The sequence below is a fragment of the Lutra lutra genome, chromosome 13, assembly GCF_902655055.1.
Source record: "Lutra lutra chromosome 13, mLutLut1.2, whole genome shotgun sequence".
Taxonomy (NCBI): Eukaryota; Metazoa; Chordata; class Mammalia; order Carnivora; family Mustelidae; genus Lutra; species Lutra lutra.
This window is the reverse complement of record NC_062290.1, coordinates 25,682,899-25,704,669: the sequence shown is the minus strand read 5'-3', so window position 1 is coordinate 25,704,669 and position 21,771 is coordinate 25,682,899. Positions and strand designations below refer to the sequence as shown.

Genomic DNA, 21,771 nt, shown 5'->3' with positions numbered 1-21,771 from the left:
AGCTCAGAAAAGCAGAATAGAAAAGCACCTTTGTAATTTTCAGACTCTTATCCCTATTACACTGATTTGTGACATTGGTAAACCATGAAAAAGAACCCCTAGTTTTGTTAATATCTCCTGGTTTTTGCTTCGGTGAGGGGCTGACATTGTTTTCTTCTCAAATAGCTCCAGCTTTCATCTACTCATTCTCTTTCTTTTTACAAAAATATTTAATAAAATATTAGATAAATATTTAATGATAGCCAGGTAGTAAAAGCAATAAGATGTTTTCAATTTCTGTTCTCTGCAGGAACTAAAGTTAAAAACGGAACAGGAAGAAGCTCTGAAACCGAGAGCTGAGGAGCTCGATGCATTTAAGATGAAAAAGAGGAAAGGCTCGTTTGGAAGAACAGACCAGCTCCAGGTTTGTCTGTTCTATTCAGTGTTTCCTGCTTTCTGTTTGCTCCGATGATGGTCTAAATGAAGGTAGAAAATGGTGGACTCCGAATAAAATCTGCAAACACTAGGCCTTGCCACTTGAATACAAATTTTCTAGTATTTCTCTGAAATGTGTCTCTCATTAAAAAATTATCTCTCATCCAGAAATGTGCTGTGTTCTTATTTCAGTAGAAATGGATTTATTTGAATGTTGTAGAATGTAAACATGAAATCCATGTTCACTAGATTGTTTCCAAGGGACTAAACCAGTCTTGATATTCAAATAAAGCCTGGCTTATTCCCATGGAAACAATATATGTTTAAGAATCAGAGCCCTCCCTCCTATTCCTATGTAACCAAATTGCATATGTACCATATATGATGAATTTAAAAGTTTTTGTTTTAGTGCCACATTTAAAAAATGAAATCCAGGGGCACCTGGGTGGCTCAGTCAGTTAAACATCTGACTCTTCATTTCCACTCAGGTCATGATTTCAGGGTCATGAGATTGAGCCCCATGTTGGGCTCTGTGCTGAGTATGGGAGCCTGCTTGGGATTCATTCTCTCTCCCTTGCCCTCTGCCCCTCCTCAGCTCTCTCTCTCTCTTTCTCTTAAAAAAGAAAGAAAGAAAAGAAAGAAAGAAAGAAAACCATAAACTAATCTCAGAGTTCAAAGAAACAACATCTTTGTTTTATGTAAATTCAAAATGGCAATTCTAAAAATGTTACTGAAAGAAAATGCACTGAAAACTGTAATTACACTCAAATGCTAATATGTCACCTTAATGCTGAAAAATTTGTTTTCTTAAATTTTATGTATCTTAATAATAAAATTTAGTACCTGAATGTATTTCCAATTTATTTGTTCATTTTTTAAAGATTTTATGTATTTATGAGAGAGAGAGGGAGAGTAAGCACCAGAGGAGGGAGAGCAGAGGGAGAGGGAGAAGCAGGCTTCCCATTGATCAGAGAGCCCGATGTGGGACTTGATCCCAGGACCCCCGGATCATGACCCGATCCAAAGGCAGATGAGACACTTAACCGATTGAGCCACCCAGGTGCCCCTCCAGTTATTTATTTTACTGATGTGTTTTAGACACTGGTTAAAGTGCTCTCACCCTGACATTCCGTGCTGCTTCGTAATAATATGTCTGGGCAGACAGGGTATGCTGGGGAGTAGGAGAGATAGGAATGCAAAGAATAGTGAGACCTGTTTTTCAAAATGTTAAGGTTCTGAATTTTAAATGAATATGATAACCAGAAGATTTCCACAACTTGCACTCTGTGGATTAAACATATTAATAAAACAAAAACGAAACTTCATGTTTTTTTAATACTGCAAAACAAAAACCCGCTTTCTAGGATTTGACTCTAAACAAGAACAAGATTATAAGGTAATCCATACGAGTGTCCAAAGAGCTTGGAGTAGGACATTGATTTGTAATGAAGCTCCTTTATAAGAAAGCATTTAAAATTGGGACTGTGTGATAGGAACCTTTGCTATAAAAAGAGAAAAACAAATCAAGAAATTTTCAGAAAACTTACTAAGATACAGTGAATTATACAAATCATAACCTTTATTATTCAAATGCAGAAAATTCTATTCATTTATTATTGTTTCCCTAAAAAACTTGTATTACGTGGACTCCTACCTATTTTTCAAAGCACTTTTAAAACTTTACTTACTCTGTGAGGCCAGCACTGACATTTCTTCCATTACCCAGGCAGAGCCAATCTCTCCCTCCATTTTTGCTGACACGGTACCTAGGACTTAGGTGTATATAGAATTTATCATCAATAATCAGAGTTTTTCAGGTCTCCCTCCTATTGGAATGGACCTTACAAAAGATCTGTTATTCATCTTTCAAATGCCACATACTGTCAAGGAGTGTTTATAGAGCGTTTTAGCTAATTGGTAGACTTCATAGGGTCTCATATACAGAGTTTCTAAGGTAGAACCAGATATAACAAAACTAAAGTATTTCTGTAGCTGCTCTGGGATAGCCTTCCTGTTTCTTAAGATTGTAGAGCTACTATTTTAGGCTTCAGTATTATTTGGATATGAGAGCACTTCTAGGACTGTGCTAGGTAGGTCTGGATGGAGGTCTACATAGCTCTAGATCTTCTTTGCTTTGGCCATCTTGCTCTCTTTTTCTTGTGCATATTCACTATCTCATTTTTTTTTAACCCTTTCTTTTTTTAAGATTTTATTTATTTGGGAGGAAGAGCGAGCAAGTGAGGGGAGGAGCAAAGGGAGAAGAAGAAGCAGACTCATGATCTCAGCTGAAGGCAGACACTCAACCAACTGTATCTCATTGTTTTAATATAGATTTCTAGGCACCATTTTTAAGCTGGAGAAGAACTGGAAAATAGTGCTGTATTGATTTGTTTTCCCATTATTTGTTGTTTAGCTTGGTGTCTATGTCTGCAGTGCAGATGGGCACTTGGTAGAGTTCATCTTGGGCAGGCATATTCCATTCATATTTCTGTTCTCTTTTTTTCTGGGTGTCCTCGATTCAAGAGAATACTAAGATGCTTGTTTTAGGAATCTTTTCAGCTCTGTTTATTTTATAACTACTTGATGTCGACAGGCTACGGTGCAGAGTGCATTCCTGTGCTCCCCCATATGTGTCTTCCACGGGGTGGGTTCATTTATTCACTTCGGTGACTGATGGAATCAGGCACTCATTTAGTCAGTCATTTGACATTTTCCTGAAGCCAGTCGTGGGCTGGAAGTATACCAAGCATGGGGGATAGCAAGGCAGAAAAGACAGTCTCTGCAGTCCATTGAGGAACTCAAGAAGAGGAGAGAGACTGTAGAGCAGCTGGCAGCCTAAGTGCTATGAGGAAGGTGCGCTCCTCTGTGACCGAGAAGATCCCAGCATGTTCTCACAACTGACCCTTCATATCTATGGGGAAAACTGTCAGCCCTTTCTTTGTCAGCCTAGACAATCCCAGACTTGAACATATTTGGGAAAGACATCTTAATTCCTTATAAGACACAGCAAGATGTTAACTGGAGCCATTCTTGATGGGTTTAGACAGGAACACTGTTTTATTATCCTTGCTGGGAGTTTTTAAGTGTTCACTTAAGGTGTTTCAGGTAGTTTAAAAATGTTCATTTAGGGTGTTTTAGCCAATCAGAAGTTCTGTTATTACCATATACGTCTTATGGCAGAAGAAAAACAAGTGATGTAACATTTCTTTGGAATTTTAATGTAGAAACTGGATGAGCGAAAGAAATGGTTAGATGAAGAAGTAGAGAAAGTCCTGAACCAACGTCAAGAACTGGAGCAGCTGGAAGAAGACTTAAAGAAGCGAGAGGCCATCGTTTGTAAGAAGGAGGCCCTGTTACAGGAGAAGAGCCACCTGGAGAATAAGAAGCGGAGATCAAGTCAGGTATTCTCTCTGCTATGCTCTTTGACTGTGGTTGTAAGCCAGTGATGGAGGATTTTTTTCCTAAGAAGTAAAGCAGACCACTGTGAAATTCAAAACTGCAAGAAAATCTTGTATATACACATGCAGTGTATTTTGCCTGTTAGTGCTTATTTAATGACCACTAAAATCTATCGCAATTTTAACATCAAATGTTCCATGTTCTGCCAAGTAAGATGTATTAACTTTTTTTGGCATTGAAAAATTATGGCAAAATATACGTAACATAAAATTTGCCATCTTGATCCTTTTTAAGTGTATGATTCAGTGGCATCAATCACAGGTACAAGGTTATACAACCATCAGCCTATTTCCAAAACATTTTATTACCCCAAATAGAAAGTCTGTAACCATGAAGCTGTAACTCTTCATTTCCCCTGGCAACCTCTATTTAAGAAATAAGTTGTACCGTTTGATGCTGTATAGAGAACACTGGTAATTTGGAAAAATAGTCTTAAAAATGATCTAAACTACCCAAAGTTAGTTGGGGTTAGTTGCAGTTAGTTAGTTAGTTGCAGGGTTCCTTTAGAAGAAAGACTTTATGTAATGAAGATTTGTTCATTTTTCAAATTATAATGAGGTGGGGGCCTTTACAAGAACTTTTGCTGGAGAACTCGGGTTTTATGAGCCAAAAAAAGGGATTTTTATGAAGGAGTTTTTCTCAATTTCAAGTTCTGCAAAAGGAATGATTGTGGTGGGAGTAGAAGAATCAGGCAATAGCTTTTTTGGATGGAGCTGTAGATATTTTCAACAGCAGCACCAATGGCTTCTGAAAATGAAGCTGTCTTGCCCCAGACTTGAAAAGGACTTTTTACCCAGCAGGCCAAGGACACACTGAGTAATGGAACAGAGCGAATCAGTGACCTCCCTCTTTATTAGATCTGCCTTTCAGCCAGTGTCAAGACCAGTAGGATCTGAGATGGTGGCGGCATGTTCTTAACCTCCCCTCCTCAGTATAGCAGGTAAATGAGCATGGAGACCTGCACTTACCTCTTCCCCGTCCTCCATTCCCCAGTCCTGTTCAACAGCTATTAGCACCAGGCTGTGGGACACAGGGGTAGGGACAGCCCCTCCAACCAGCTTAGTTGCTGGTGCTGTATCCAGGTAGCTTGCTCACACTGGCTGTCAGGGTCAAGTTTTAAGAGCTAGCCCTCAAAACATGTCAACGACAGCAAAGGAGATGAGCATATCAAAATATCCATGTGAGTAAATAGAAGAAAATAAACTGGGACCTTTATTATATGTTCTGTATCACAAAAGAAATAAAAATGAAAAAATAAAAAGGAATAAGGAGGAAAATATTTTTCCTGAAATAAGTTTACTTCATGATCCAAGGGAAAAAAAACGGGAAGTTTTCCCCTTTCAACACAATGTAAAATTTAGGAGCAAAAATATACTGAGATAGGTAGAGACATACAAATAAATGAAACCCCCAGCAGAGCAAAGTGAAATTGATTCTTTGAAGATTGTTTTAATGAAACAGAAGAAAAATTGGAGACTATTATATTGCTGGGTTCTTTTCTGAACAAAATGTAAATAGATTACATCTTTTTTCAGTGTTTAAGAAATACAAGATTCAATCCTATGCATTTCGGACAAGGAATGTGATACTAAAAAATATTTTCATACCATATACAATTTCAACTCAAAATAAGTCAAAGACCTAAATGTAAAATAAAACTATAAAACTCTTAGAAGAAAACAAAGGTGTAAATCTTTGTGACCTTGGGTTAAGCAGTGATTTCTTTGATATCACACCTGAAGCACAAGCAATAAAAGAAATATTAGATAAATTGGTCTTAGTCATAATTAAAAACATTTGTTATGCAAAGGCCACCATCAAGAAAGTGGGTGTTGAAAAGACAACCCACATAATGGGAGAAAATATTTGCAAATCATGTACCTGATAAAGGTCTTGTATCTAGAATATATAAAGAAGTCTTAAAAGTAAAAAGACAACTGAGTTAAAAAATGGACAAAGGATCTAATAGACTTTTCTCGAAAAAGAGATTCAAATGGCTGATAAACATGAAAGGATGCTCAACATCACTAACCATCAGGGAAATGCAAATCAAAACATAGATGCGCTCCTACTTTACACTTACAGGACAGCTGTGGGGATGCCTGGGTGGCTCAATGGGTTAAGCCTCTGCCTCCGGCTCAGGTCATGATCTCAGGGTCCTGGGATCAAGTCCCGCATCGGGCTATCTGCTCAGCGGGGAGCCTGCTTCCCCCATGTCTCTCTCTCTCTGCCTGCTTCTCTGCCTACTTGTGATCTCTGTCAAAGGAATAAATAAAAATCTTTAAAAAATTTTTTAAAAATTAAAAAAAAATAGGACGGCTGTGGTCAGAAAACTAGATGAGAAGTGTTGGTGATGATATGAAGGAATTGGACTTTTCCTACGCTGCCTGTGGGATTGGTGCAATTGCCTGGGATCTTACAGTTCCTCAAAAGGTTAAACATAGAGTTACTGCACTACCCAGCGGTGCCACTCCTAGTATCCATCCAAGAGAAGTGAAAACACGTGTCCACACAATAACCTGTGCATGAATGTGCATTACAGCATTACTCATAATAGACCCCAAATGGAAAAAACTCAAATGTCCATCAGCTGATGAATGGATAAACAGAAAGCGATATATCCATACCGTGGGATATTACTCAGCAAGAGAAAGGAATGAAGTTCTGATCCATGCTATCACATGGATGAACCCCAAAATGTTGTGTTAAGGGAAAGGTGCCAGCCACAAAAGAACACGGATTGTATGACTCCATTTATATCAATGTGCAGATGAGGTAATTCCATAGAGACAGAAAGTAGAGTAGTGGTTATTTAGGGCTGGGCTGTGGGTTGGGAAGAAAGGAATAACTGTGAATGGGCATGGGGTTTCATTTTTGGAGAGGGTGAAAACGTTCTAAAATTGATTGTGGTGATGGTTGTGCAACGCTGAATATACTAAAAACCATTGAATTATACACTTTAAATAGGTGAGTTAGGGGCTCCTGGCTGGCTCCATTGGTGGAATATATGACTCTTGATCTTGGGGTTGTGAGTTTGAGCCCCACATTGGGTATAGAGTTTACTTAAAAAATAGAAAATCTTAATCAATAAAATAAATAGTTGAACTCTATGATATGTGACTTATCTCTCAATAAAGCTATTAGGCAAAAACTATATATCCGTAAAGGGAAAAAAAAAAGATAAGACAACAGAAGACAAAAGATTACCAAGAAATATAAAATGGAAAGCAACAGGGGCACCTGGGTGGCTCAGTGGGTTAAAGCCTCTGCCTTCAGCTCGGGTCGTGATCCCGGGGTCCTGGGATCGAGCCCCGCGTCGGGCTCTCTGCTCAGCAGGGAGCCTGTTTCCTTTCCTCTCTCTCTGCCTGCTTCTCTGCCTACTTGTGATCTCTGTCTGTCAAATGAATAAATAAAATCTTAAAAAAAAATGGAAAGCAACAAATAAGTAGTTACTGACATAGCAAAGAGGCTGCAATCCAAGCACCTTGAGAGGGACATCTGTGAGAGCCATAGCTGTAGCATTAGCCTTTTTTTTTTTAAGATAATAACACCTTTATAATATAGAATTCACATAGATAAAATTAAAAAAGACTCAGAGATGCACCTGGTGGCTCAGTTCATTAAGCGTCTGACTCTTTGATTTCCGCTCAGGTCGTGATCTCCAAGTTGTGAGATTGAGCCCCATGTGGGGCCTGGGATTCTCTCTACCTCTCCCTCTGCCCCCCACCTCCACCGCCTCTGCTCATGCACATGTTCTCTCCATCTAAATAAATAAATTAAGTAAAATCTTAAAAAAAAAAAAGACTCAGAAATGAAGGTACTGAGATTTTCAGAAGGCAGGGGTGAGGCATAAGGATGAAAACAGAGAGTCATCAGGAAGTCATTCTTTCCCACTCTGAATCTAGACAGTTTATCTTCTGAATGTTGAACCAGGTACAACAGAGGTTTGGGTAAATCAGAATACTCAGCAGGGAACACATGAAAGTCCAGTCTACATACGAATCCTGAGACAGCCATTTCCTAACCCTACTTGGATCCCAGAATGCTGGCACCCAGATTTATACCTCCCAAGTGGGACATTGGTGGATTTTCTGAAACAGTCCCTGAAAAAAAGGCCTACAAACACCAAACACCCTAGGACACCCCCAACTAAGTGGCCAGACCCCAGATATACACTATGGTGACAAAGCATACCCACCACATAGGATATCAGCATTTTCATACCTGACTCTTACATGGGACAGCCATTTCAGGAATGTTACTAACATGAAAGACAGAGACTGAGAAAAAAAGAAGCTCAGAGACATTAGAGATAGGCAAAGGAGCTGAAAAAGCTTCCAGCAAATCCTTAATATTTGTCAAGGTGGTGAAAGGTGATGCTCTATCCATGAAATGGGAACTGCTGGAAATTTTAAAGGTTGGAGGAGAACATTGAGTAAATATCCCAGAAAGTAAATAGAAGGATAAATAGAAAATGGGAAAAAAAATTTAGTTGGCAGATAAATCTGGAAAGTCCAACATCCAAGAAATAGGAATTTTGGAAAGATATAACAGAGAAAATGGGAGAGGGGATTATCAAAGACAATATAAAAATTTTTCCCAACTCTGAGGACATGAGACTCTAGATTGAAATAGATCATCAGGGGCACCTGGGTGGCTCAGTGGGTTAAGCCGCTGCCTTCGGCTCGGGTCATGATCTCAGGGTCCTGGGATCGAGTCCCGCATCGGGCTCTCTGCTCGGCGAGAAGCCTGCTTCCCTCTCTCTCTCTCTCTCTGCCTTCCTCTCCGTCTACTTGTGATCTCTCTCTGTCAAATAAATAAATAAAATCTTTGAAAAAAAAAAAAAAGAAAAAGATCATCAAGGGCCTGACAAAATGAATGCCAAAGGCTTATTATCATTGTGAAGTTTTGAGTACACTAAGGAAAAAAAAAGATCCCAAAAGCTACCAAATGGAAGAGATGAGCCACTTGCAAATCTCAACAATCAGAATGGCACTGGGTTTCTTTACCTTCTTCAGCAGAAACTAAGGGACTTGCAGCCGTCTTCAAACTGCAGAATGAAAGTGATTTCCAATCAAGGCTTCTCTCTTGAGCCTAACTCTGAATCAAGTATGAAGGCAGAATAAGGACATTTTCAGGTGAAAAAATGATTTCCGACCTAGTCTCTCAGGAAAATACTAGAGGACATGCTCCACAAACGTGAGGGCATCAGCTGTGAAGAAAGAAGACTCAGGGTCCTGAAAGTGTGATCCAACGTGGAAATTCCCAGGGTAACACCGAAAGGAGATCCTGGAACAACCAGTTTGGACCAGGAGGATGGAGACTTCAGACAAAATGCTTCCAGAAAAGTATGAAACAAACAGACTCCCTGATTTAAGTTTGGTCAAGTGAAAAAAACAGTATTGAGAGGAAGTGTATTTTCTTTTAGGGGAAGAATCAGTAAATGGTACCAAAAGTTGTATCCTATGGAAAAGGGTCATTTTATACTAGATAGTTCAGCTGTGAGTAGTATTCACAAAGCCATGTAAACTGAGTATTGATTTATTTTTAAAGATTCTACTCATTTATTTGAGAGAGTCAGTGAGCGAGATAGAGCACAAGTTGGGGGAGGGGCAGAGGGAGAGAGAGAGAAGCAGGCTCTCTGCTGAGCGGGGAGCCCGATGCGGGGCTCCATCCCAGGACCCTGGGATCATGACCTGAGCCGAAGGCAGATGCTTAATCTATTGAACCAACTGGGTGTCCCAACAGAGTATTGATTTAACATAAAATTGCAATATACCTTATTTGGGAGACTAGAGGAGTGGGAAGTAGAGGAAGCATAATGGTGCCAAGTCTTTGTCTTCCATAATAGTCAGTCCATAGACAATATCTGAAATGGGTCATGTTATTTAGGAACGTGGACATTAACACCAGGAGAACGGCTAGAAAGGTTGAAGATGATTGCTTCTGGGGAGTGGGACTCAGGTAAAAGGGTGAGGTAAGGGGCTGCTTTAAAAAAAATAATAGTAAACTTGTGGTATTGGAGGGGGGAGACAAACCATGAGAGACTGTGGACTATGAGAGACCAACTGAGGGTTTTGGAGGGGAGCGGGTGGGAAGTTGGGTGAGCCTGGTGGTGGGTATTAAGGGGGGCACATATTGCATGGAGCACTGGGTATGGTGCATAAATAATGAATTTTGGAACACTGAAAAAATTAAATTAAAAAAATTTATAATTTTTAATTATATATACATATAATTACTTAGATGCAAAACTATTTTTAAAATTCTCTTAGGTTAGGCCATAATGAGACTCTCCATTACTGTAACTGGCCATATTTTCTGACCAGAATGAAATAAGTATAGAAACAAAATACATATTTAAGCAGCGACAAACCAAATCTCAACCTTTAGGGAAATTATAATATAGTTATAAGTCATAAAACTATGTAACAGACCAAGGAAGGAAAGTTTAATTTAGGAGATAATAAAAAAGAAAAATACTACCTCTCAAAACCAATATTCTGTAGTCTGGTGTGGCCAAGCAATGCCTGGCAATAAATTCAACATTTAAATCTCCTTTTTTTGGGGGGGGGGTGGCAAGAGAATATGAATGGAGTGCAGGAGGGAGGAGAGAGGCAGAGAGAGAATTTCCACCAGGCTTCACGCCCACACAGAACCTGACATGGGACTTGATCTTACTACCCTGAGATCATGACCTGAGCCGAAATCAAGAGTCACACGCTTAGCTGATTATGCCCCGCAGGTGCCCCTTGAATCTCTATTTTTTTTTTAAGGTGTGTTTTTTTGGTTTTTGGGTTTTTTTGGTCAGAGAGAGAGCTCACACATGCAGTGGGAGCTGCAGGCAGAGGGAGAAGCAGGCTCCCCTCTGAGCAGAGAGCCTGATGTGGGACTTGATACCAGAACCCTGGGATCATAACCTGAGCCGAAGGCAGATGCTGAACGGACTGTGCCACCCAGGCATTCCGAATCTCCATTTTTTAAAAAAAAGGCATTCAACTTAAGATTTTAGAAAATGAACCCTGCCCCTCAACAAAAACCCCACAAGAGAACAAGACGTGGGGGCTAAAAATATACTCAGTTAATAATTTTCTCTATTTTTCTAGTTTGTATGCCGCCTGAATTTCAAATCACTGTTTTTGGGGTGTTTGGTTGATTGTGTCTTTTAGGTCTTAAGCACAGATAGTTTGAAAATATCAACTCGCCTGAATTTGTTGGACCAAGAGTTGTCTGAAAAGAATGTAGAGCTTCAACACAGCACAGCTGAGGAGAAAATAAAGATTTCGGAACGAGTTCAAGCCCTCCAGAAAGAAAAGGATCAGCTACAGAGACGAAGGAACAGCGTGGATGAGAAACTTAAAAATGGTAGTGTGTTATCGCCTGAAGTAAGTCAGTACGCTTTAGAACTGGAAGTGCTCTATGATGGGTCACTTGAATGATTTCCTTTGTCTCTGTTAACTTAAACATAAAAATGAGAAATCTGATAAACTTTGTTTCCTTGAGACTTTGTCAAATGTAATGAGTTTACGGGGCTCCTTTTCGATGCCATAAGCCATGCTTGACTAGAGACTGTGATACCCTCACAAACGGGTCCATGACGTGGCCCCTTTCTGGCATTGCCAGGGACTGGGACACTAACACTTCCCTTCGAGTAGGGCCTTTCTCAGCTGGGGTTTGTCACCTGACATCACAGAATATAGAAGATGATTCGAAGGGAATCTTTTCCCCAGTTCTTTTAAAGAGAGCTCCTACCTTCTCTCTCTGCTTCTTTCTCAAGCAATCCTCGGTAACCTGTCTCTTACTATGGATGGCTGGGCACTAACGGCTAATTCTTCCAGAAAGTCCCAACCTTTGAGAGCATGTTCCAGCCAGTAGATGCATGGAATTCAAATCCCAATAAAAATAGCTTTTTAAAATCTATCTGTAACTGATAATTTATCAGTTTATTGAACACTACATCTGAAACAAATGATGTACTATAAGTTGGCTAGTTGAATTTAGAGTAAAAAAAAAGAAAAAATATAAAAACAACATAAAAATCTAAAAAAATACCTCTGAGTGTGAGTCTTCATTTATGAGGAGCATATGGCTCCTCTCACCTTTCTTTTTTAAACTATGTAAAAATGTATTTATGGTTGTGAAATTCCCCCAGACTGCCTATTTTCAAAATTTTACATCAGTTGGCAGTCCCGTCCCTTACTTTATCAGGCCAAGTATGAATTTTTGAGCCTGAATTTTCTCTGCAAATGTTTATTGTTGATGTCCTGTCATGATCAAAGCAAGAAAAAATTGCTAAGAGAAAGTGAGTAGTTGGGAATCCCATACCTTGCTGAATCTTGTATAGTGTTAGAATGGAGCAAGCTGAAGAGACTGTTAAGGGGGCTGGTTAAGAAGGAACAGGAGCAGGGCACCTGGGTGGCTCAGTGGGTTAAAGCCTCTGCCTTCGGCTCAGGTCATGATCTCAGGGTCCTAGGATCGAGCCCCACATTGGGCTCTCTGCTTGGGGGGGAGCCTGCTTCCCCCCCCCCCCACCTACTTGTGATCTCTCTTTCTGTCAAATAAATAAATAAAATCTTAAAAAAAAAAAGAAGGAACAGGAGCAAGGGTTTCATAAAAGATTGTTGTTCCCTGCATGGATGAAAGAAATTGAAGACTGGATCGGGGGTAAGGTGGAATCATAAACCTCATTGCCCTGTTTTATAGTCTGAGTTTGTGCATAGGATCACAGAATCAGACTGTCCTCCCGAGGGTGTTAAATTAGAGCCTGGCCTTGTAGATTTGAGGGTTGTAAGATCCTTAAATAGCACAAAGTAGGAATATTTAAGGAATTCTTGCCTGCCCAGGACTATTACTGGGCCCTATGAAAGAAACCAAAGAAACTATAAAAAGCATTATGCTTCCTTTGAGAAATTCATACTCTATCTGGGGAAAAGTGACAGATACAAGAAAACTCTATACCCTGAAGAACATTTAAAAAAGCAAGTGATAATAATATACTAAAACTATATTTGTTACATTATTTATACAAAACGATGCAGTGGTCATTTGCGGGGGAAGATTCATTGAGGCAGCTTTTCGAGCTGTATCATGAAAACCATGACGCTGGTAGATATAAGAAAGAAGGACTTTGTAGCTAGAACACCATTAAATAAGGCATGGAGAAGGGAATGAGCAAAGGATGTTTGCGGAAAGGTAGAGGGCCCGTTGTCTTCAAGAAACGTTGACTTTTCTGTTTCATGTGGAATTCTGTGACTACAAATCATGATGTAGGGTTTGTGGTGAAAACCATGCGTAATACCTGTTTAGCATCTCATCTTGGACTGGTTCGAGGGAATGATGAGCCCCCTGCCATGGTGGGGTTCCGGCAGCCATGTGAGCTTCTGCGTAGCCTCCTTCCACAGGGCTGGTTCTTCTGAGCACCACTCTGAGGTGGGCTCTGCTCTCACCACTGTTTCCTTAAAGCCAAGATTACTCTTACCGGATAGATCTGCCAGTGACAGATGATCGGCCACGTGAGATTCTGATGTGACATCAGTAACATCTGGGCGGAACAGTCTGCTGCTTCTATCTCTTTTAACTAGTTTAGGATTACTTTCTCTTTCCAAAATAAATTAAATCATTTTCATAATCGTACTGCTTAATGTGAAGGGACTGATTTTAGATCACTTGTACTGGTACAGGATTACCCAACAATTTAATACAGACAAATACTTACTTTTTTGGGAAAACTCCATAAAGAAATTAAAAAAAAAAAAAAACCCACAAAACTTCTGGCTCCATTTTCTAATGCAGAGCAAGTTGCTCAGTAAGTGGGATATAGGAAGAAAACATAAGAACTATTATATCTATGTTTATTTCATCTAATACACTTTCGATTTCATGTTTTAGCATTAGAACATAAGTATAATTTATGGAGAAATATACAGATATGCAGGGCTTTCTTAAAAGGTTTTGCTTTGTTTGCTTGTTTGTTTGTTTTACATAGGGATGTGTGACCTAAACTGTTGGGAGACCTGAGTTAGGTCGTTGTTGCTCACAGTGTGAGGTCTCTATCAACAGCAGGAGCCTCAGGGCCGGGGGGGGTGGGGTGGGGTGGGGGGGGTGAGCCCATCCAGACCTGCTGAATGAGAAATATGCATTTTTAACAAGATCCCTGGTGCCTGTGTGAAAAGCAGTGCTCTCTCATTAAGCATAGTCAACCCCATAATCTGTTGTTTGTCATGGGGCAAATTTTTCATCCTGGGCCAGTTTCTCATTGCCATTCGTAGTACTTCCCTAACTTAGGTCCAAAACTATAGAAACTAAATTTCTGCTAAATTGTTCTCATATATAAAGGCAAACTCTTTCCACATTTGTTTTTGGCAAAATATCATAGTATGCATTATTCAGAAGTCAAATATGTTCTTTGGATAATCCACTTTTATTTTCTGGTTCCTCTTACCCATTCACCGATGTATCTTTCAGGGCTTAAGTTTGTTTTTCTTAAAAAGTTGAATATTATTTTCTTCCGATGGAGTGATGATCAAATCATCAAATTCTTGATGATTAGTGATTGCCCAGAGAAACAAAATGGCCGTTAAATATATTTTTTCAAAATGGCTCTTTCAGAAGATTTTTATAAAGTGGCTTTTTTTTTTTTAAGATTTTACTTATTTATCTGACAGAGAGAGATCACAAGTAGGCAGCGAGGCAGGCAGAGAGAGGGGGGAAGCCGACTCCCTGCCAAGCAGAGAGCCCGATGCGGGGTTCAATCCCAGGACCCTGAGATCACGACCTGAGCCGAAGGCAGAGCCTTAACCCACTGAGCCACCCAGGCACCCCATAAAGTGGCTTTTAAAAATAAGTATTATTCAACCTCCCACTGGAATAGGTTATTACATACCTTTTCCCTGAATTCCAAAACAGGAATTCTGGAAGTCACATTAACTATTCTTTAGGTAGATCGGAAATATTAACCTTCTTTTCCTTTGAAGTGCTGGAGGAAGGAGTGGAGAGAAATATTTGGGTCATCTAATCAGACATATGAAAATATCTTTTTCTCCTTTTCCCTCAAAAACCCATTCAGCAGATACTTAATTGAGTTTAAACTGTGTGATATATACTGTACTAGGCAGTAAGGACATGAGTATGGACAAGATGATCTGCCATCAAGGAACCTAAAGTTGTGGTAGCCTCCACCACACATATAGGTAATACAGAAATATCTACCCAAGTCTCACTGGGTCTGAAATAATTTCTTACTAGAAATTTGAATACCCTCAAATAAGATGTTCAGATAGTTCAAAGAACTGCTAGGTTTTCTGACAGGAATTCATCAGGGTCTTTTTGGTTATTTTTTGTTTGTTTGTTTGTTTGTTTGGGTTTTTTTGGTCCCCTACAAAGGAAATCTTCTCTAGCTTATGAAAAAAGTGTTCCATCATCCACATTTTTAATGCCTTTGTTTGCCCGTTAATGGCATCTCAGGAATTTTTTTAAACGTTTCATGTCCTTAGATCCTCCCTACTTTTTTTTTTTTTTTTTTTTTTTTTTGAGAGAGAGACAGTGAGAGAGAGCATGAGCTAGGAGAAGGTCAGAGGGAGAAGCAGACTCCCCATGGAGCTGGGAGCCTGATGTGGGACTCCATCCCGGGATTCCGGGATCATGACCTGAGCCGAAGGCAGTCGTCCAACCAACTGAGCCACCCAGGCGTCCCCTCCCTACTTTTTTTTAATGTCATACTCTTTTTTCCCTAGAGACCCTCTTTTGATGACTCATTCTTAATAATTTATTCTAAGTCTATTTCTTCTTTCCCTCCTGGCAGTCTATCGTTTCGATAGATCCCTGAGGGGACACCGGGAGTCTCCAGATCTAACACATACTGTGCACTTGAGGAGCTGTGGAGGGGAGATACATGGCTCTAGTCCTGGTCCTGGGGGCTGAGGCTTTGTTCAAGTGTGTTCCTTGGTTATCTGCATTTGCTGTGTGGCCTTGGGATCTTTCATACATGAGGTTTATTAATGAGGATTCAGTGACTGTATGTTTTATATATGTGTGTGTACACACTCAATAAACATTTTCTTCAGATTTAGTAGACAAATGGTAAGTTCGTTAGACTCAGATAGCAGAGTGAGATCTTAGTGTATGACATGAAGTCCAAGTTAGTTATCTCCTTTACAATGAGTGATTTCTATTTTATCTAGGAAGAACATGTTCTTTTCCAACTTGAAGAAGGGATTGAAGCTTTGGAGGCTGCAATTGAATACAAGAATGAAAGTATCCAGAGTCGCCAGAACTCGCTCAGAGCCTCACTCCAAAACCTCTCTCGTAGTGAAGCAAATGTCTTGGAAAAACTCATTTGCCTGAGTCCTGTAGAGATGAGAGCTATTCTTTTCAGATATTTCAATAAGGTTTGTTTCGGAAGGACAGAGGATTTTCTTGTACGGGGGGCCAAGCTGGATGGTTACATATGTCAGGTTTCAGAAATTGAAAGGCCTAAAGCTTTGATGGTGTAACTACAGATTTAAGCGTGATTTCTCCTCGCTCTACTGAATGTGGTCATCTGAGAGCTGTGTGCTTATCCAAGTATGCATGCCTCACTTTGGGAGGCTCTTAACGTGGGATGGGCCTTTTGAAAGAAGGGCTTTTTCAAATAGGCTTAAAAACCCAAGAATTTAAGTTGTATTCCTCAATCACTATTTCTTGGATATTTTCAAGATTTGGTTGTTGCTACTCAGCATTCATGAAAAATCAAGGGCCCTCCAAAATCAGGCTTCCTTTCCCTCATTGCTATAGGGTCGGGTTACGTGTACTTTATCATCATACCTATGAATTGAAATGAAAATGAAGTGGTGCTTCAGTGGCAAAGATAATAAATTTTCTCATTAACCTGAATAATGTCTTCTCTTAAGGCATATATTATGAAGTGTTAAGCAAATAATAGCTCTTTTCTCTGAAAGGTATCTTCCGTTTAAGGGAGTATCAGACCATTAATGAAAAATAAAACATTGGAGTTTGAAAATAAAGTTCCAGTTCTGTTAGACAAGTGAAATAAAGATGAAGAAATGAATGGAAATGTTAGGCACAGCCCTCCTCTTGGGTAATGACTGTCAGTAGTGAGCTACTATTATTGATAAAAGTGCATCCCATCACGGCATGTGTGGAGGGCAGAAAAAATGGTGCAGTGCTGTTGGAAGCTTTGATAGAATTCTTTTCTGGTGTTCTTAGAGAAAAGGTTCTTAACCCAAACCACACAGGCCAAGGTCAGTGGATTTTCTGACCCTGGGTACCCTTTGTAGAAATGAGTATTTTTCTAGAGAGATGGTTTTACATTAGCAAGTTCTGTGACACATACATCAAAGTATATTCACTCCATAGCCATGCAGAGAAGAGCCCATTGCACTAAATGTGCAATCTGAGACTGAACTCCATATAGTTTTAAAAAGTCTGGTTACTTATTTATAACATGCATTTGGAGTTAACACTGGGCGGCATCTAGATGTTACAGGAGTCTCTAAGTTCCCATTCTCTCTCTCTTTTTTTCCCCATTCTCTTCTTAAGACCAAAGAAATGGGTTTAGATGATTGTCACTGTAAATTGCAATGACCATGACTGAGAGATGATGGAGGGGTGATAGTTAGAGCCACATGATATTAAAAGTAAAGTTGTTACTAGTTCAGAATCCCAGCAAACTCAATAGGCTCTTAGGTTATTTTGTTGGGTATGAGCATTTGCTTAGTTACACCACAGTGGCTAAGGAAGTTGTTCATGTAGCCTAAGAGAAGTAGGCTATTACGAGGCTATGGAAGACACACTTAGAAGGTCAAAAAATGTCTTTGCTAGGTGGTCCATTTGCGAGAAACCGAACGGAAGCTCCAGTTACAGAATGAAGAAATGAAAATGAAGGTTCTGGAACGGGATAATATGGTTCGTGAACTGGAGTCTGCCCTTGAGCATCTGAAGCTACAGTGTGACCGGAGACTGACCCTTCAGCAGAAGGAGCATGAGCAAAAGATGCAGCTGTTGTTACAGCATTTCCAAGGTACTGCCCCTTCTGGTCTGCTGCAGAAAGGCTATGTGTCGGAGGGGCTGGGAGGGGAAGCCAGGAACAGAAGCTCGTCACATAGGGGCACCTGGGTGGCTCAGTGGGTTAAGCTGCTGCCTTCGGCTCAGGTCATGATCTCAGGATCCTGGGATTGAGTCCCACATCGGGCTCTCTGCTCAGCAGGGAGCCTGCTTCCCTCTCTCTCTCTCTCTCTGCCTTCCTCTCCGTCTACTTGTGATCTCTGTCAAATAAATAAATAAAATCTTTAAAAAAAAAAAAAAAGAAGCTTGTCACATAGTAAATAGTTCCTACTTATATTTGGTTTTGAGCTTCACGTGTCTGGGTTCCTGCATGTGGGGAGAGGGGACTGGGATGTAGGGCTCTTGGTGCTTGAAATGCCCTCCCTCTGTCTGTCCCCAGGGCCACACATAAGAACTCCCACCCATCTGTTGTTGGTCTCTTTTTTATGTACAACTGCGGCAATCCTGGCTTCTGGTGTACAGTTGAAAAGGGTCTCTCTCTCAAGTAGGGAGTACTTTGATATTTAAATTACTTTCCCTTTACATAATTAACATGATAGGCACCCTGTCAGATTTCTAGTTATATTTCTTGTTATAATTTTCAGTTGATTGTAAATTTGATGCATAAAGGTTATATCTTAGGTCAAAATTAGCCTACCACCATTGGACACGTACTGTTATCAGTGCACAGTAGTTCAGCCGTCAGCTCTGGTGTGGAAAGAGCTGTCACAGCAGTTGGTCCTCCTGTTACCTGGGCATTTGGCCAGTACACAAAGGGTTGCTATGGCAACAAAACCCCTGCCTGGCCGCACTGGTAATGCTTCAGTCCAGGCTGCTTAGCTGCTTAGCCTTGATTCTTGAGAATCTATAGCTGGAAACGGGTTAGAAAGAAACAACCTGAGTAAGCAGAAAATTGGAAAATATATAAATTTGAGTGTTGAGGCAATTTGCCCCTAAGTTAATTCAATAACCAGTTGATTAACAACCAGTTGCCTGATGACAGGATCCTACATCTCGCTTCATTCAAACATGCTCTCCTTTCCTTATTTTTAGTTCTATCTTAACGTCTCTATAAAGTGATATTTTCATAGACTTTTTAATGTAATTTTCAAGTGATTGGCATTGTACCACAAAAGCTCATGCTATAGCCAAATGAGGACATTTTAAAAATCATTTATTTCTATACCTAGGATTAGTTTTTCTAACAAAGTTGTAGCTAAAAATGATAATTTATGAACTTTCTAATTTCAGGTGACATAGATGATATTCTTTTTTTTTTTTTTTTAAGATTTTATTTACTTATTTGACAGAGAGAGAGATCACAAGTAGGCAGAGAGAGAGGGGGAAGCAGGCTCCCCGCTGAGCAGAGAGCCCAAAGCGGGGCTCAGTCCCAGGACCCTGAGATCATGACCTGAGCTGAAGGCAGAGGCTTAACCACTGAGCAACCCAGGCGCCCTGACATAGATTATATTCTTTATGAGGATTCTGATTTATGGTGTTATTAAAGTATTTATTTATTTTTTAAAGATTTATTTATTTTAGAGAGAAAAGACAGAGTTTGGTGGGGAGAGGCAGAATAAGGAGAAAACTCAAGAAAACTCCCCACTGAGCACCGAGCCCAACACAGGGCTTGATCCCACAACCCTGAGATCATGACCTAGCCAAAATCAAGAGCCTGATGCTTAACTGATTGAGCCACTCATGCACCCCTTAAAGTTTTATTTTTAAATACAAGATAATGGGGGGGCACCTCGGTGGCTCAGTGGGTTAAGCCTCTGCCTTCAGTTCAAGTCATGATATTAGGGTCCTGGGATCGAGCCCCGCATTGGGCTCTCTGCTCAGCAGGGATCCTGCTTCCCCTCTCTCTCTGCCTGCCTCTCTCCCTACTTGTGATCTCTCTCTGTGTCAAATAAATAAAATACTTTTTTTAAAAAAAGATAATGGGTTAATTTAGAATATCCAATATACTTAGATCAAATTTTTCAAAACAGCCAGTTACAAAAAAACAACATTAAAACCAGTAGGATCATGTTATATGCAATTAATGAATCATTAAGCTACATAAAAACTAATGATGTACTATAGATTGGCTAATTGAATTTAAATAAATAAAAAAATTAAAAATTAAAAAAAAAAAAACCCTGTAGGATCATCTTATAAATACCAATAGGAAAGAATAGGTCTAAGAGTATGTATTTGCAGAAGGTCAATAAACTAGGTTTTACCGGTTCTGAAACATACCCAATAGGGACAGTTTTATAGATTCATAAATATTAAGTAGAAGCTTTAAGTTATATTGTAGCATAAGCTACAACTTATTGCTGTTTCCCGTCTTTTTTGTATGGGTGTTTTCTTTTGTAATTTAATCTCTCTAGCCTCTTTTGACAGGTTTTTGGTTTTTGGGGTTTTTTGGCTATAGATTTCTTGGGCTTATAAACCTGGGCCTCTGATTTTCTATATATCCACAGTTCCTGATATGAACTTTATTTTTTTATTTTTTACTTTTAAGATTTTATGTATTTGACAGAGTGAGAGTGTGTGAGCACAAAGAGGGGGAACTGCAGAGGGAGAGGGAGAAGCAGGCTCTCCCTGAGCAGGAAGCCTGATGTGGGACTTGATTTCAGGACCCTTGGATCATGACCTGAGCTGAAGGCAGATGCGTAATCGACTGAGCCACCCAGGCGCCCCCTGAAATGAACTTTAAATAAGATATTGATGCAACTGATAGATAGAGTTCCAAACATGAATTTTTTATAGGGAACACCTTATTTCTGCTGTTTCAAGGATAAATCTAGTTAATGTTACTCAAAAAGTGCTTATGAGTCATGAAGATGCGGTAGTTGGTAGGGGGTTGGACGGAGACGGTGATTAAGGGCAGAAGAATCCAAACTGTATCTGAAAGCAAATCCATTCAGGTAACAGATACATGTAACATAATTCTGACCCTTTAAATACAGTCTGAAGACTGTGTTAGAACATGATTTTTAGTCATTTAGTTTAAACTGATTTTAAATACAAATCTCTGTTTCATAGAGCAAGATGGTGAAGGCCTTATGGAAATGTTAAAAACATATGAAGATAAAATCCAGCAGCTGGAAAAAGATCTTTATTTCTATAAGAAAACCAGCAGAGATCTTAAGAAGAAACTTAAGGAACTGGTAGGGGAAGCAGTTCGGCGACAACTAGCAGCATCTGAACGTAAGACTTTTCATGTCACTTGTCATGCTAACAGTATGTGATGTAGCTAATATTCAGTGAAGTTGTGCCTGCCTTAACAGTTTAGCCTTTCCCAATTGATTTGGTTATTTAGAATTAGATATTGAACTTGTATTTGTCTCTGTAAACAAAAATAGTTGTCTAGTCCTAATCACCAGGGAAATGCAAATCAAAACCACAATGTGATATCACCTCCCACCTGTCAGAATGGCTGAAACCAACAACACAAAAAAAAACAAGTGTTGGCGAGGATGTGGAGAAAAAGGAGCCCTCCTGCACTGTCGGTGGGAATGCAAACTGGTGTAGCCGCTCTGGAAAACAGTATGGAGGATCCTCAGATTAAAAACAGAATTACTGTTGGGGTGCCTGGGTGGCTCAGTGGGTTGAGCCTCTGCCTTCGGCTCAGGTCATGATCCCAGGGTCCTGGGCTCGAGCCCCACTTCGGGCTCTCTGCTCGGCGGGGAGCCTGCTTCCTCCTCTCTCTCTGCCTACCTCTCTGCCTGCTTGTGATCTCTGTCTGTCAAATAAATAAATAAAATCTTTAAAAAACAAACAAACAAAAAACAAACAATTACTGTATGGTTCAGTAATTCTACTACTGAGTGTTTACCCAAAGAATATGAAAACACTAATTTGAAAAGA

The 21,771-nt window shown here is 39.8% G+C and overlaps 1 protein-coding gene and 1 long non-coding RNA gene across 3 annotated transcripts in view; one reads left to right on the top strand and one right to left on the bottom strand.

Annotated features, from left to right (window-relative positions):
- KIF27 (kinesin family member 27) overlaps window positions 1-21,771 on the top strand; it is a 99,661-nt gene that overhangs the window by 71,196 nt on the left and 6,694 nt on the right. Inside the window, exons 12-17 of the mRNA XM_047699673.1 lie at window positions 290-403; window positions 3,639-3,815; window positions 11,043-11,258; window positions 16,053-16,259; window positions 17,692-17,890; window positions 20,947-21,111. Coding sequence (XP_047555629.1) covers window positions 290-403; window positions 3,639-3,815; window positions 11,043-11,258; window positions 16,053-16,259; window positions 17,692-17,890; window positions 20,947-21,111 — 1,078 coding nt within the window. The remainder of the gene's footprint in view (window positions 1-289; window positions 404-3,638; window positions 3,816-11,042; window positions 11,259-16,052; window positions 16,260-17,691; window positions 17,891-20,946; window positions 21,112-21,771) is intronic.
- LOC125083333 (uncharacterized) overlaps window positions 2,102-21,771 on the bottom strand; it is a 36,844-nt gene continuing 17,174 nt past the window's right edge. The window contains exons 4-5 of one of the 2 annotated variants that reach the window (XR_007122240.1): window positions 14,756-14,848; window positions 2,102-2,180 (exon numbers count right to left, since the gene is read on the bottom strand). This is a non-coding gene — a long non-coding RNA (uncharacterized LOC125083333). The remainder of the gene's footprint in view (window positions 2,181-14,755; window positions 14,849-21,771) is intronic. The other variant, XR_007122239.1, reaches the window with a different exon arrangement.